This window comes from Ascidia mentula, chromosome 7, assembly GCF_947561715.1.
Source record: "Ascidia mentula chromosome 7, kaAscMent1.1, whole genome shotgun sequence".
In the NCBI taxonomy this organism is placed as follows: Eukaryota; Metazoa; Chordata; class Ascidiacea; order Phlebobranchia; family Ascidiidae; genus Ascidia; species Ascidia mentula.
Window position 1 is genome coordinate 8,663,642 of NC_138572.1, and position 14,419 is coordinate 8,678,060.

Genomic DNA, 14,419 nt, shown 5'->3' on the forward strand with positions numbered 1-14,419 from the left:
AGTGGAGAAAATACAATTTTTGTGTCTGTTGCTGTTTCAAAAAACCCGTTTGTAAATCAAACCGCGGTGCAACGGTATTCACATGCTGTATATGATAAGTGCCTGATAAATTGAAATGGAACATATACAAAAGACATCAACTAAGTTTTATTTAAATGCATAAGTTTCAACAGATAAAATACGCCAGTCAAATATAAGTGCACAATGTAGACAATTCAGGATTGCAGTGGAAACGCAATTTCGTGTCAATCATGGATAATGGGAAGTGTAAGAAGAATAAGTAGAGATGGGACGAAATGATCGAATTTTGACAGTAAAAAGAACTCTAGTTCAAAAGCCATTTGTTGACCCTTAAATCTATGATGTCCGTGCTGCCTGAGAAGGTACAAAAATCATCACATCCAAATGGCAAGTGGGCACAAAGCTTGAACGATTCTCCATGCGCTAATGCCACAATGCTGATGTGGCGCGGACATGAGTTACCGTTACAGGTGCAACTATGAAAGGAAGCCATTCTATGATCATATATGAAAGATTTTGGAAAATTTTTTTTGTAAGTCTAGTTGCAATGCATCACTTTTTTACAAAGTAAGACGTCTCATGCGTTTGCCGACGTAGTCAAGTAAATATATGTTCTTCGAAGTAAAAAAGCACCATGATCAAGAAAAAAAGTTAAGACAGAAAAAAATGTTGACTATACTTTATGCCACATAATTTATACATAAACTAAACAGTTCCTGAAATTCTAGATACAAGCAAAAAACTGCGACAATATATGAACTATTGCCATGTTATCAATATAAATTTGCAGTCTAAAAAGTAGGTAAAACATTGTGAATGATTAGAACAGAAAATTTATAAACTTAAAATAAACCTCTTCTTTCCAATACAGGAGATACACAGAAGCAAAATGCTTCATACAATACAACAATTCGTTTTTGAAGGTGGTTGAGCTGAAATCACCAAAAGACCAACTTTTAACACCCTTTTCAATTTTTTACGACAATTTCAGAAATCAGAATGATCAAAAGTAGAAAGCAGCTGATATATATAAGTATTTATTGCATCAAAATTTAAACATAAATTGTATGTTGGAAATTCCACCAACATATCATAGAAAAAAGTTTAATCGCAAAATGTTTTGGTGAACAGTTCACCTATATACAATTAAAATTTACCATGGTAATGCAAGTTTTTTATCCCAAAGATACTGTCACTTATATCTGAATCATTAGCTGATGTAACCTGTGAACCTGCTAAACACAAGCATTATTTTGAAATAAGCAGTTGTGTTAAAGGTTAATATTTTTGAATTCAAAAACCCCTTGCTAGTGGCTGTACTTGGTTGTATAAAAATTAGTGTATGCAAGTGAATTTTTCTTACGTGGTTGTCTTGTTTGTTCATAACCTCCTCCAGGATCAATCTAGAAATACCTTATAATAATATTTTTCTCTTTTGTGTGATGGGTTGTTTTTTAACCTGTGGAGCAGCATCAAAATCCAAGAAAACTGTTCCTTGATCTCCACCACCATAAATTTTTTCATTCTCAGTGGTAATACTAATTTTAAACTTTCTATCAGATTGAGACGAATCAGTTTTGGTAACTTGTATATCGGGTGTGGACAATATATTATCATACAGTTTGTATATCTCATAGTTTTCAGGATTACAACTATACCCGTTTGGATGTTCAATTTTGATTTTGAAGGTGGCATCTTCATTTGGTAAAGGTTTACTAAATTTCATGAGAAAAAGCCATTGAAAGCAAATTAAAAACAACATGAAACTTTTTGTCTCACCTCATTGAAAATGTTTCTGGACGTAAAAGTACCGGGAGGCCAGTCTTTCTTTGCAAATACCTATGGCAGGTTGGATAATCACAAATCCAAAACTGAAATTCACCTGTGTTTGTGTTTATTTTTTTTTTCCAGTCAATTTTAATAGCTTTTCGTTTTCCCTCATGTGACCAATACCTTTTTTTGGCACCATAACTGTAAAGCAAAATGACATCAGTATCTCAATATCCATGTTTTCAATTACAAAACATGTTTACAAACAAAAACGCTTTGTATAAATCAAACATCTATGTTCTCTTTCATAATGGCAGGTTTTATGATCAGTCCATTCCAGTCCATCCACACTATGTCTAACCTATTTGCATGGAAAAAATTGCACTTTTCACATCCATTGGGATTATAAAACAGACTTACCGTCAAAATTTGGCGTCTGTTGGAATAATATGAAGTTGGTAAAGTAATACATATTTTCTTTTTAAAGTTTAAATGATTCGGTTCACACTTTAGCATTGGGGTGATTTGGTTCTGCAAAAAAATACATTAAAATCATTTTTTGTATTGTGCTTGGTACAGTTAAGAAACAGACTGACAGTTTCGCTTCGCTTTCCATAATATGAGGTGAGCTTTATCAAAACAGAATGATCCAACGCGTTTTTTGGAATTTCAACAATACACCCACCAACTTCAAGTGTCCCACCATTTTCTCCAATCACTGATGAAGTAGAATCCACCAGTTTGTAGTCGTCCTATATAAACAGAAACAAACTCAAATAAAAAAATCCTATTTGTCAGAATGTTGACCAGTAACTGCGATTTTGTATAAAAATAATCATTCATACACGATCTTTCAACTTCTCAACTTGAGAACGAATCAAATCTTTTCCAAAATTCGACAATGTGTTTAACCACTCTTCAGAAGCAGTTAGTTGATAATCAGCGATATTGTGCAAGCAACTGGCAATATGCTCAGCTCCATTGTCATCAATATTGTTGCCATTAAGTTTAATTGAATGCATCTGAAAAACATAACTATTTTAAACTTTGTTTGTAGTTGAATATCAAACAACAACAAGTAATATTTGACAAAAGTTTAATCTGAAAATTAAAATACAAATCAAACAGTGTTCCTTTGTTTTAACTATGTACTAAATTACCCCATATGGCATTTTGTTAATAGCTGCAGACAACTCTGCAGCACCAACTCTTGTAACTCCACATCTGTCCATGTCCAGGTTTTGAACCTTTTCCAAACAAGTTGCCAAATGTTTCACTCCATCATCTCCAAAAGGGTTTCCACTTACATTTAAAGTTTGTACCTGCATAAACACATAATTTAATTCAGGGTTACCACAGTTATTAGAAATGGGTCTTTGCAATCAGGTGCCTATCATACTTTAGGCCCAGTAAATGTGTTATTTTAGCCTGCTTCCAGGCAACCATACAAATTCAAATCAAAAAGTTATTAACAAAGTGTACCTCATGCTCCATTTTACTGAGCCCTTTGCAAATCACCCCAAGCAAACCAGAACTTAAATTAGAATTGCGTAAGTCCAACATCTTGACAGTTTTTTTATATTTTGTTAACTGGTGGAAAATTTTTTGTGTACAAACAGAGGTCATCGGTTTGTCTGAGTACACTAGCTCATCTGGAAGCTGTTCATCAGGCTCATCTGGAAGCTGTTCATCAAGCTCATCTGGAAGCTGTTCATCAAGCTCATCTGGAAGCTCTTTATCATCAATGTTTTCTGTACATATGGATGTTACTTTAGTTTAATAACACATTACCACATACATGGATAATCTTCATCAGTTGAATACAAAAGAAAATAGTCCTAAGTTCAATTATTTCGACTGAAAGATGAACTGAAATCATAAATTAAAGTAAAAAGACTATTTAAATATTTAGAACCCCAACATTGCGTAAAGATAGAGATTTTCAACCCAAATTTATCAGAACAAGCATTACTGTTTGTGTGCAACAAACAAAGACTCCATCAATGATAGCACATATGTAGATCTAGCTGCACTTAGAAGTGATGGTGATAAACATAGGTGTCGATTTTTTAACGTTTGGTAAAATATTAAGGGTGACTTTTCCAGGTTTTAGAAAAGCGCAAAAAACATTTCGTCAGTTGTATCGCTCTAAACATAGGCAAATGACGCGAATTCCGTTTCGTGTCACTTAGTTTTTACACCGAATCATGTTGTTGTAGCGCTAAGTTTTAAACACTTTAATTACGGACCCCCTTACTAAAAGCGGCACATTTTTGTTTCACTCGGTCTATTGCAAATTTAGTAATTATGATCTGACAAACAAATCTATCACGCAACAATGCCGATTCTTACCATTATGCTACAACAACTGCTGTTCTGTGTAACAATCCATGAGACACTTGTGTTTGTCATGATTATGACAGTGATAATACAGGTCGTTTGAAACTAGCTTAAATAGTATTATGTATGTGGTTTCTCTGACAATAATTTTTAATTTGAACGAAATTCAGGGGTGACAATACATACGTTGTCATCCCTGTTTGTTTGTGAGGGGTGACATGTCACCCCTAAATCGACGTCTATGGTGATAAACAATATAAACTTGCATCTACCAGACAGTTTTCTGTCGTATTTAAGGAATGTGGTCTCCTCTGTACTGTAAATGGGCTGAGAGGACTTTGCAGTGGAATTAGATGATTCTTCCACAAAAGCTTTAAGATCTACAAAACAAATTAAATTTTCAATAATTTTACAGTTGTTTGTAAGCTAAAAAAAATTTCTTGTCTAAATGTTTGGTTCGTCTATCTTTTAAATTAAAGATCAAATTTAAACTAAAAGCAACCAACCCGGGGATTATAACAGTGAAATTGCAACAAACAAATTTTTAAACTGTGCTAGCAATGTATTGGGCCAATTTTTACATACATAATGACAACTCCGGACCTATGTACAAACTAAGTTCTTGTTTTACCTTGTCTGTAGATTGCTAAAGCTTGTGTCTCAGTCTTAAGCTCACTTTTATTAAGCTGCTGTGTACTTTCAGTGAAGTTTTGTTCATCATCACCAGTATCCGAAAAGTTTATGCCGCCGATATAAGAATCCTATCACATTAAAAAAACAACTATGATATTGCAACATGGTTGTCACAATGCATCTGGTAAGAACACAATTTCCAATGCACTTCAATACTAAATCTAAAAAGTTTATGACTTCAGGCAGAAAACACTTAGCAACAACTATATCAAATTGAAAAGAAACAAATTTGCTAAACCATACATGACAAGTTGCATGCAGTGTAAAAGTTAGCATGAGCTGATAGTTCATGTTAAATTATCAGTTTCTGTTCCAATTTAGACATCAAATTGACTCAGTTTAACTTTAGGCTTTGTTTGCATAAATTGCAATCACATTAATCCCAGAAAGATATAACTTTTGATATTACACATTTTAGTAAAGATCATTCTTACAGGGTCACCAATATGTTTGTGTTGTGCTTGTAAATTTTGAACAGATTTGGCATCTGATTCCAAACCACAATTCCACAACCAAAGCTTTTTTACACTGGGCAAAAGTTGACACAAAATTTTGGTTTCCTCCCAACCGAATCTGTTGTTGCTTAAGTCCAGAAATTTCAACTAAATGAGATGCAAGCTTGTTTATATACAAGAAGTATCAACAAATACCATAGTGGATAGTGTCATTAAACCTGGTCATCCATTTTTTCGATTCCTTTTCCAATCAACTTTAGTTTATCATAGTTTAGATCGCATCTTGATAAACCAAGCCAAATGCCAGATTTCTTTATTCGAGGAAGAATATCAGCCAATGCATGACACTTTGTGTGTGACATGGGGATGTTTGAAAAGCCCAAAGCAGAAGGGAGAAATTGGGCGAGTTCATTCCTTTTTTCTTCTGCACATTCTTGAAAGTCAATTAGTAATTCTGCAAGGAAAAAATATACAATAATAAAATAAATAAATGATTAATAGATTTCAGTTTTTATTTGATCCATCCAAAAATACAATAAGTTGCACAAAAATAAACCTTGAAGAAAAATCAACTTTATGTATTAATTTCCAGATCAAGGGTTGTTAAATAGTTAGATTTTTGTAGTCATTTTCCAATCTTAAACACCCAAATACCTTTAAACTTATTTCAATCACTAAAGCTCTTCACAAAACAATAATTTGGCAAAAGAAATGACTCTGTTGAGTATTGGGATTATTATAAGCTGCATTATGTGAGGGCGCAACCAGATTGAAATGTAGTTTAGTTTGATTGCTAAAAGCAGCATCACATGAATACAGCAAAACCATGGGCAAAATTCAAAACTTATTTTTGCACAAACTAGATGTGAATCAAAACAGATTAATTTTGTAGCATAAAGTGCACCAAACCCAAGCTAAAATATCATGTTGAACATATTTTGCACTACATCCTATTCAATACTAACCTGGTAAATCTAATCGACGTTGTTCCTGACGTTTGTTCATGTCTTTAACCACGCATTTTTGTTTTTTGTCTACAAGAAGAAAAAAACAATCTATCTGCAACTTGCAATCTCCTTCATTAATTATACCATTTGCCAAATGATACTTTTTTGCTTAGAAAGTAAAATTTGTTATACATATAAAAATCTATATTTAGACATAATTGAGCATTGATTTGCATTATAAAAGCTCACTAAATTGAAAACAGTTTGTCTAAAATTACTGTTAAGCTCGCATTTTCTTTTAACTCAACAAAATAATCAGTTCTCCCACCATCACATCTTTCATCTAGAACTTTTTGAAATGCCTTGATGAGTGCTGAAGTTTTGTCTAAAACAGAGTAAAATTAGAAGAGGAAATTTTGTGAAATGCTGCATGTAAGTTTGTACAGGTCCTGATAAAATTATGTGTACATGCAGTATTTTTAGCAAAAAAAGGGTATTTAACATTTAAGTTCAAGTAGATCCTACTACATTAAGTTTTAGTACAAGTTAGCCTAAAAATCATAAAATACCAAGCTTTTGGGCATCACATTCATCAACATCAGTGGAAGTAGCATAACTTGAGATGTCTAAAGGAAGTAAAGAAAATATGAACAACATTTCGGAAAATGCATAGATCATAAAACACTTCGTTAAATTCAATTTCCAAAAACACTAAATTTCAATCTTGTTCAAAACAAGATTCTTTTTAAATCTAACTGCTTGAAAACAACACACAAACAATAGTGGCCACTTTGACATATTTTTCTCTAGACTGCAATTAGGTACAGCCAAAAATGGTAAAAAACAAAAACAAGTGCTCTGCAACAGAGTCAAATTTGCTGTGGTGTGGCTACAACCAGACAATATTAAAAAGAAACATAAATAATGCTTATTTTTGACATTACAGCAGTTGAATATTCAGTAAACCTAGCCTACACTTAATTGTTAGACTGCATAACTCTCACATATTGAGTTGAGTGTGCCAACGAATTTTGAAACCTTATAAGTGTGTAGTCATGCTAAAAAATGTTGCAGAGCACTGCCCTAAACAACTGATTTACAAATATACCTCCAAACATAAGCCCACAAAGAAATCTGCGAACAGAAACCCAGTGGCCCCCTGTTGCCACATCTTCAACGATTTGAGTGAATTCTTCATGTGGCATAAACATGTAGATGTAGTAGGCAGCAAGTATTTCCTGGACCATTTGATGAATAAAGTAAAACAGCGATCCTGACCCATCAAAAACGTTTCTTAAAGAAGGCCACCAGCATTCAGCAAGATCAAACTGAAACGCCTTTATATTCACATCATCCAGACCAACTTCCAATAGGTCATCACGCGTGAATGAAACTGTTTTGGAAACCATGCCCTTGTAGGCCATTTTGCCAAATGATTTTAGAAAGTTGTCTTTGAAATGCCATTTTGAATGGAACGAGTGCTTAAGTTGTTGTAAAACAATACAAAAAACATTTGTAATTGATGCAATGCAACCTGTGTCACTGCATAAAAAAGCATACACAATAAGCTGCAAAAGCATTGGATTGTGACAATAATCTAACATTTGGGGAAAATTAGTTTCAAGGTTGTTCCACAATGCATTTGCTTTATCAGCAGCAAAACAATCAAACAATATTTTCATGTCTTCGGTTTTAAGATCATGAACATAAATAACAGACTGTGGTCTTAGCTGAAATGGTATTGAAAGCATTGCATTTGGGCGAGATGTACATATCAACAAAGACTGAGATAGAAACTTTTTGCCAAAAATATTAGCAAAAAGTTGTTGTACTGTCAAAGGTGTGTCATAACTTGCATCAATGGGTTTCATGTCTTTAAGTGTCCAGGTTGCTTGATCAAACCCATCGAACACAAAAGCACACTCTTTTTGGTGCGTTCTTATCCAGTGAAAAATTGTATTGCTAGTTGATGTGCGAACACCAGGAAAATTATCATCTATTAAAAGCTTTTGGAGAGTCACTTTCTTTTCACCATAGTTTAAATGCATAAATTTGTAATGAAACACCAAATGAGATGCACCTAATTGTGTACACAGTCTAATTGAAAGTGTAGTTTTTCCACTTCCTGCAGGTCCCACAAAGGCCAAGAAAATTTCTTGCTGATTTTGTTCTTTAAAATGTGCAACTAGTGTGTCAATGCTAACTTGTTCACCACCACATCGGTAGACCTGTTTAGTTAACGGCTCAAACTCATTTTCATCATGTGGATCTACTGTTTTGTATATATCAGTTTCCACAAGGACTGGATTGATTTGAGGAATTACATGTCTACTAAACTGCTTACTGTATGGTTCCACCTCTGTTTTCAATTTTTGTGCTTGATGTTGTTTAATCTCATCAAGTGCTTCTTGTACATCTAAAAACAAACAGAACAATGAAATTGCAGGAAATAGAATAAAAAAGTATCCTGTAGTGACTAGTAGTGTCATGTGTCCACATAGGCGTATCCAGGATATATTGAAGGGGAGGTCCAAATTTTTTTGGGGAATTTTCTGATTTTCCTGCGTAAACTAAGGTTAATTGTGGTCGAGAATCGCAAAAAACAAACGCCAGTGTTCATGCCAATCGTCACATAAATTGGTGGCTTCCTGGCTTGCGCAATTGTGTAATGCTATGGAACACTCGATGCGAGTTTTTTGCGGTAGTGCTTGCGCCGTAGTTTTATTACTACTACTTTCAAAGAAAGGCTTGAATATATTCGTAACCAAAAGGGATCAAACATGGGATTATGTTATCAAGAAAACAAACAAATAAAAACAATTTTTCAAGCAGTAGTCATATATCTCTCTTTGCATCTACGCGAGCGCTAACAGTTGTTTTCAACATGCGTAATATTGACAACGTGTTTAACAACTACATTAATTGCCTTTCATGCAAGCTTGCCATTACAACAACGTGACAACTGAAAAATGACGTATCGCCCTTAGACTGACGAAAAATGACACTTGCTTCGTAACAATGCAACATGTTTGGTAACAGTGCCAAGTGTTCGGCAACAATGCTCCCTGTTTGGAAACAAGGGCGAATGCAAGCACGATACGGTTTTTAAGTCAACGTTAAAGAAAATTTGTGGTTTTCACACAGTTTTTGACAAAAAAAATACAGTGGCATTTGTTTAGCTATAAAAACAGACGGAAATATTTCACAACAGGGGGGGTCCGGACCCCTCGGACGCCCCTGGATACGCCTATGTGTGTCCATGATCCACTTCATGCCAAAGAAAGATCTGAAGACATTTTGAAATCAGCATGTAGTAATTGCACAATTTATGTACTCCTGTATCTTATTCAGGTAAACTGGTATAACAAAGGCAAATTTTTGAGCATATTTTGGCAAAACTAAAGTCAGATTTTTAAAAAAAGCAGCAGTTTAACAACAGTGCTAATCCATGCCCGGTATCGCTTGTTGCGAATCAAACTGGAACTAAGTGGGTCCGAAAGTAGAGTACATGTTCATACCTGTAGCAATGTTGAAGCCAACATCTGAAAAATACAAATGTAAAACTTGCTGTGCTATATCAGAGGCAATGCAGTATAAGAGATTACAAAATGTTACAATTTTTGTTTCAAGACTTAATATTACCATTTTATTAAGATTATGCTTGTGTGTAAAAAGAACAAAATTTAGAAAACCACAAGCAAAAAAAAATTCAGTCAACAAAACAAATTTGCAAAAATCAAGTGTTAAACTGTTTGCATTGACATAGCATGGCATTTTTTCTGTCTCTTGGCACAGCAAGACAAACAATTGTTTCAAAAAGGGTCATCGTCTCATGAATGTAGTGAGCGCGAACATGAATAAAATTCAATAAAATACATGAAAAAAAGCAAAAAAATTCTGAAGGACTTTTGTCAATTTAGTTTTCATTGCACGTTTTGCAGTGGCACCTAGTATTTGTGTGCAAAATTTCAGGTCTCTGATTTAGAAATGTGTATATTGCCGGCGGGAATTCTCAAAATTAGTTACTTCCGCACGACCTTAGCGACCATTGTTTGTAACATGCGTTTTCGCGCAGCAATAAGAACCTAATGGACATACGCCAATTTGGTTTTATTGCTCGTTTTGTAGTGGCATCTAATATTTGTGTGTAAAATTTCAAGTCGCTTGATATAAAAATGTTCAAATCACAGGCGGGCATGTTCAGTGCTTGCGGGCATGTTCAATGCGACTACAACATGCATTTATCACCTGGTGTACTGTAGAATTTGTTTGTTATCATCACATCACCATGAACTCCAACAAAGCTATCAGTTATGGTTGCTCCCTGTGCTGATAATTGCAGTGAAGGACCTAGTTAAAAAAACTAATTTAATACAAATCAAGCAAAGGAGGGCGCAGAAACTGTTTTATTTTCTGAAAACTTCAAAGCATCCTGCAGAAATGAGTTACTTTGAACAATAATACCATAACGTTATTGACAAATTAGTTGTTCAAACACACTTCCTACCTGGTCTCTGTGGTTCAGTTTTAAAATCGGCCACACGTTTTGTGTCTGGCATTGGTTTCCTCGGGGCTTCAGGACTCGACATGATGAGTGTTGGCTGTAGCTTCTTTCAAATGTAAACCAATATCAAAATATGACAAAATTTTAACTGCAAACAAAAACAGAATAATTATTTCTCAAACTAAGGTCATTTAGTATCACTAACATAAGATTTTGTCATATAGTTGCAAATAAGTCAACGACCATATCACAAAAATATCTGCCACCGCCAACAACTTGACTTCGGTTGTTTATCAGCATTAATCTCACACACCAACACTGGTAGCAGAAGCTACCACAGTATGTGCATACAATAACAAGTAAGAAATTCTATGTTAAATGCCCTTCTGGAAACTTTTTTTTAACAAGTAGATGTTTACAGTTTACAAAGTTAAAAAACACTTTTTACTAGGTTCGGTCGCTATCTGGGCTAGTTTGCGATCTCAATTAACGGAAATTGACTAGAACCGTGCCTGTATGCCACAAACCGCAAAACGATTCGGGTCTGGTGTACTTTTAGCACCACACCTGATATCTCAGCTATCCCTAGTACTACAAACCTGAAACTTTAATGAAGTCATCACCTATGACGTAACGAAATTTAGAAGACTTCGAAATTTTCCTCTCTATACGCGCTACGCCCGTCAACGAATTGCAATAGCATACTCCGTAAGGTACAACACCCACAAAACAAAAGTGTTGTTTGATGAAAATTTAAAAGTCTCACAAGTAACCTGCTTGCGTTGTGTGACTATTACTGATTAATTAAATGCCTTCTTAAGCAAACACGCCAAAGTAGACCGCAGTTATTACAAAAAAAACACAACAAACAGCATGTACTTTTTTTACCACTGCAAATTGTCAGGATCATATAGCAAAAACCACTGGTCCAATAGAGTCCATTGTGGCATCATCACAAAGGTATAACCCTGTACTTTACAACAAAGTTACATTTAAAGATACATTTCAATTGTGCGACACCTAGTGGCGTTTAGAACAAGGACGATTTACGTAACATTTTGACGTCACAAGCAAACTACTTATCAAATCGAAATTTGGAGCGATCGAAAGACATGTCCTTTGTGACAAAGTGTACCACATTTCAGCTTGCAGCAGCCTTTACTTTTGAGTTGGGAGCCCATCAAAGACCCCCACCTAATTCGCTCGTATACACGCAAAAAGGCCGAAACCGACCATGTGTACTTTTAGCACCACATATTCGATGGGTCGTAGCGTCCAAAGTAGAGACCCCATAGGGTCGGTTGATGCATCGTGTGGAAGGTCTATCCTTCTACTTTACCATCCACCGAAATTCAAGTACCTACTGTGTTTGTGCGACACCTAGTGGCGTTTAGAACAAGGACGATTCGCGCAACGAAACCCCGGCACCTGTGTATAACCCTTTGCATTGTTGCACACAAATATGCTCTGTTACGCAGAAGTTCGAGAAGGGCATTTACCGATAAAGAAACTTGCTTGCATAGAAATACAGTGATGGGGCTTCGCAATTAGTTGTTTTTTGGCATTGTTTTGCGCGACATCTACTGGTTTAGGATCTACACTAAATTTTGAAAATACCTTGCATTGCAAAAAATCATTTTTGGTGACTAATTTTCGGTTTTACATCGGCGACATCTCCTGTGTAAATACCCTTCATCTCATACTAATCACGATATATATTTTTTGAAATGCTTGACTTCGATTTTATTTGTTTTTTTTTAAAAAAAAGGACGATTTTTTTATCTGCCTGCATATCTTCTTGGTCAATTGCCGTTGCCTGCTGCTTTATGTATCATTTCGTCTTTTTCTTGCACCTAAAGCAATGTAATACGTAAATGTTTGACGGAGAAAAACTAGTTTAAGTATTTATGTTTCCTTTTGTAAGGATGAGTTTAATGTTGCTCCATAGAGCAAATGTGATGTAGAATCACACTTGGTAACGTGGGTTCGATGCGATGGCACGAATTAAATGTCCTTTTTTCGTCGCCAAAGCCACTCATCAATGTACGAAGGAATGAAGTCCCTATAAGCTCCATTCATTCGCTTGAATTTTATTTTGCAATCGCACCACAGGCTTTCAGTATCATTAGTATGAACCCCGTCAGGCGCCACAAACAAATACGAGTGGTTCACCGTGCGATGTACATATTGCTGGGGCAAGTCTGCAAAATAAAACTTTGTGTAAGTGCATTGAACAAGAGGTCTTCTTTTTGTAACATACGAGATATGTTGTTGTAGGCAGCCCACTGGTCAGACCAAATTTCGGTGCCAGCCGCTATTTTCCTGGTAATCACTTCTTCAAGGGTCGCCCGGTCGCGTTGAGCCACCAACCCAATGAAACAGTTCCTGACGGGAGAAACATTTAAGGCAAAGAAGGGTGAATGTATGGTAGTCTTACTTGGTTGTCAGATCTACCCCCCCAAAAACCCATTGCTCCCTGACAGGTCGCGCTTGGGCGTTCGAACCGGCTTTTCTTCTAGCCACCAGACTTTCGTCTATAGCAACGATGTGGCCCGGCCCTCCAATCACATTTGGTTGCCGTAGCAGGTCTTCCTACTATCGCCAGTAAACTGCGGTGAATTTCCAATGAAGAATTTATTAAAGTAATGTCAATAATATGAATTGTGTAAGCTACATACAGATGGCCAGTGTTTCGATCTGGAAGGTCTCATCAATGTAGCTGGTGTGACTATCAGACGACTTTGCTGACCAAACGGCCAAGAAAAGACTTCCACTTTGTGGTGATCACCGTCATCAACATATTCGGTCAGCAAATTCGTCACACCAACTGCACTGATGAGACCTGGCTGTAGCTTACACGAAAAATATATTGTTTATATATTAGTCATACGTGCGGATGTTGTGTAGATCAACCCTTTGTAATTATGCAATGTAAGCGTGGAGTCGTTGTTCGTACACTTCAGCACGACATGATGAAGGCTAAAGATCCTAAGGTGAACCTCACATTAGTTTATCGTCCGTTAAGGCAAATATGCCTCGAGTCAGCAGACCCGGCTCCCTTGTACTTTATCCAGAAAAAAAATTCTCAGTTGTCCCTTACAATGTTTATTCTTTTTAAGCCGTGTGAATCCAAACAGTATAAGTTATAGAGCTAGCATTGCATGAGTCTCGTATACAATTAAATCAGAATAGAATATATTGAATGAATTAATGACCAAACGCTAGACCGAAACGCAGGCAGCCTAGACGAAACAATTTACGCTATCACATGAACTGTAGAAGGCGCCTTTTCTAGGTTTGATGATAGTAAATGAGCCCCCAGCAAAGGTTGTTAGCAACAAGGAAAGATCACATTTACTCATTCCAAAACCAATGTCAAAGATGGTGGGAGTGCCGTAATCCTTTCTGGGGATGATTTCTTTTTCTCCAGTGGAGAAAGCGCTTTAGGCAAATTGCTTTTTTTTCGACCGCTGTCATGATTTTTCGCCTATATGTTTTTCTACGGTCCCTGATTTTGCATCGTAAGTATTGTGCAGGTGATGTGTTCAAAGATGGGTAATACAAGTCTATTTGAAATTGACATTGAGAACGATTTTCCCAAAAGCAAAATATTCTGTTCTACATACCCACACTGTCAGAAAGGTCATGCTTTCAGATCAAGGCTAAGGAAACATGAGTGCAATACCCCC

General features: G+C 35.8%; 1 protein-coding gene across 6 annotated transcripts; it reads right to left on the reverse strand.

Annotated features, from left to right (window-relative positions):
- Nucleotides 1-140: 140 nt before the first annotated feature.
- On the reverse strand, nucleotides 141-10,873 carry LOC145907864 (uncharacterized). Of its 6 annotated transcripts, none has more exons than XM_082994954.1 (22): nucleotides 10,734-10,873; nucleotides 10,475-10,576; nucleotides 9,745-9,768; nucleotides 7,335-8,642; nucleotides 6,796-6,852; nucleotides 6,555-6,611; nucleotides 6,245-6,313; nucleotides 5,498-5,733; nucleotides 5,259-5,426; nucleotides 4,808-4,892; nucleotides 4,404-4,511; nucleotides 3,274-3,542; nucleotides 2,952-3,113; nucleotides 2,637-2,813; nucleotides 2,388-2,543; nucleotides 2,212-2,322; nucleotides 2,055-2,152; nucleotides 1,801-1,992; nucleotides 1,481-1,736; nucleotides 1,385-1,424; nucleotides 1,179-1,256; nucleotides 141-953 (listed from the first exon to the last, which is right to left on the reverse strand). In XM_082994954.1, the coding sequence occupies exons 1-22, from the start codon at nucleotides 10,813-10,815 to the stop codon at nucleotides 916-918; spliced, it is 3,873 nt and encodes a 1,290-aa protein (XP_082851080.1). In that variant the 5' UTR covers nucleotides 10,816-10,873; the 3' UTR covers nucleotides 141-915. The 6 variants fall into 6 exon arrangements, 4 of the variants coding, with proteins under 4 accessions (XP_082851080.1, XP_082851079.1, XP_082851078.1 ...); XM_082994953.1 differs by having other exon boundaries at nucleotides 1,179-1,253; nucleotides 4,763-4,892; XM_082994952.1 differs by having other exon boundaries at nucleotides 4,763-4,892.
- Nucleotides 10,874-14,419: the final 3,546 nt, after the last annotated feature.

What these genes read in the sequence shown, in the direction of transcription:
- LOC145907864 (XM_082994952.1), bottom strand. Translation starts at nt 10,815, where the DNA reads ATGTCGAGTCCTGAAGCCCCGAGGAAACCAATGCCAGACACAAAACGT. An exon ending in ATACGACAGAAAACTGTCTG is followed by an intron (nt 3,543 to 4,403) that starts GTAGATGCAAGT and finishes CCATATGTACAG; the next exon opens with AAAACATTGATGATAAAGAG. An exon ending in TATACAAAGCGTTTTTGTTT is followed by an intron (nt 1,993 to 2,054) that starts GTAAACATGTTT and finishes TTTGCTTTACAG; the next exon opens with TTATGGTGCCAAAAAAAGGT.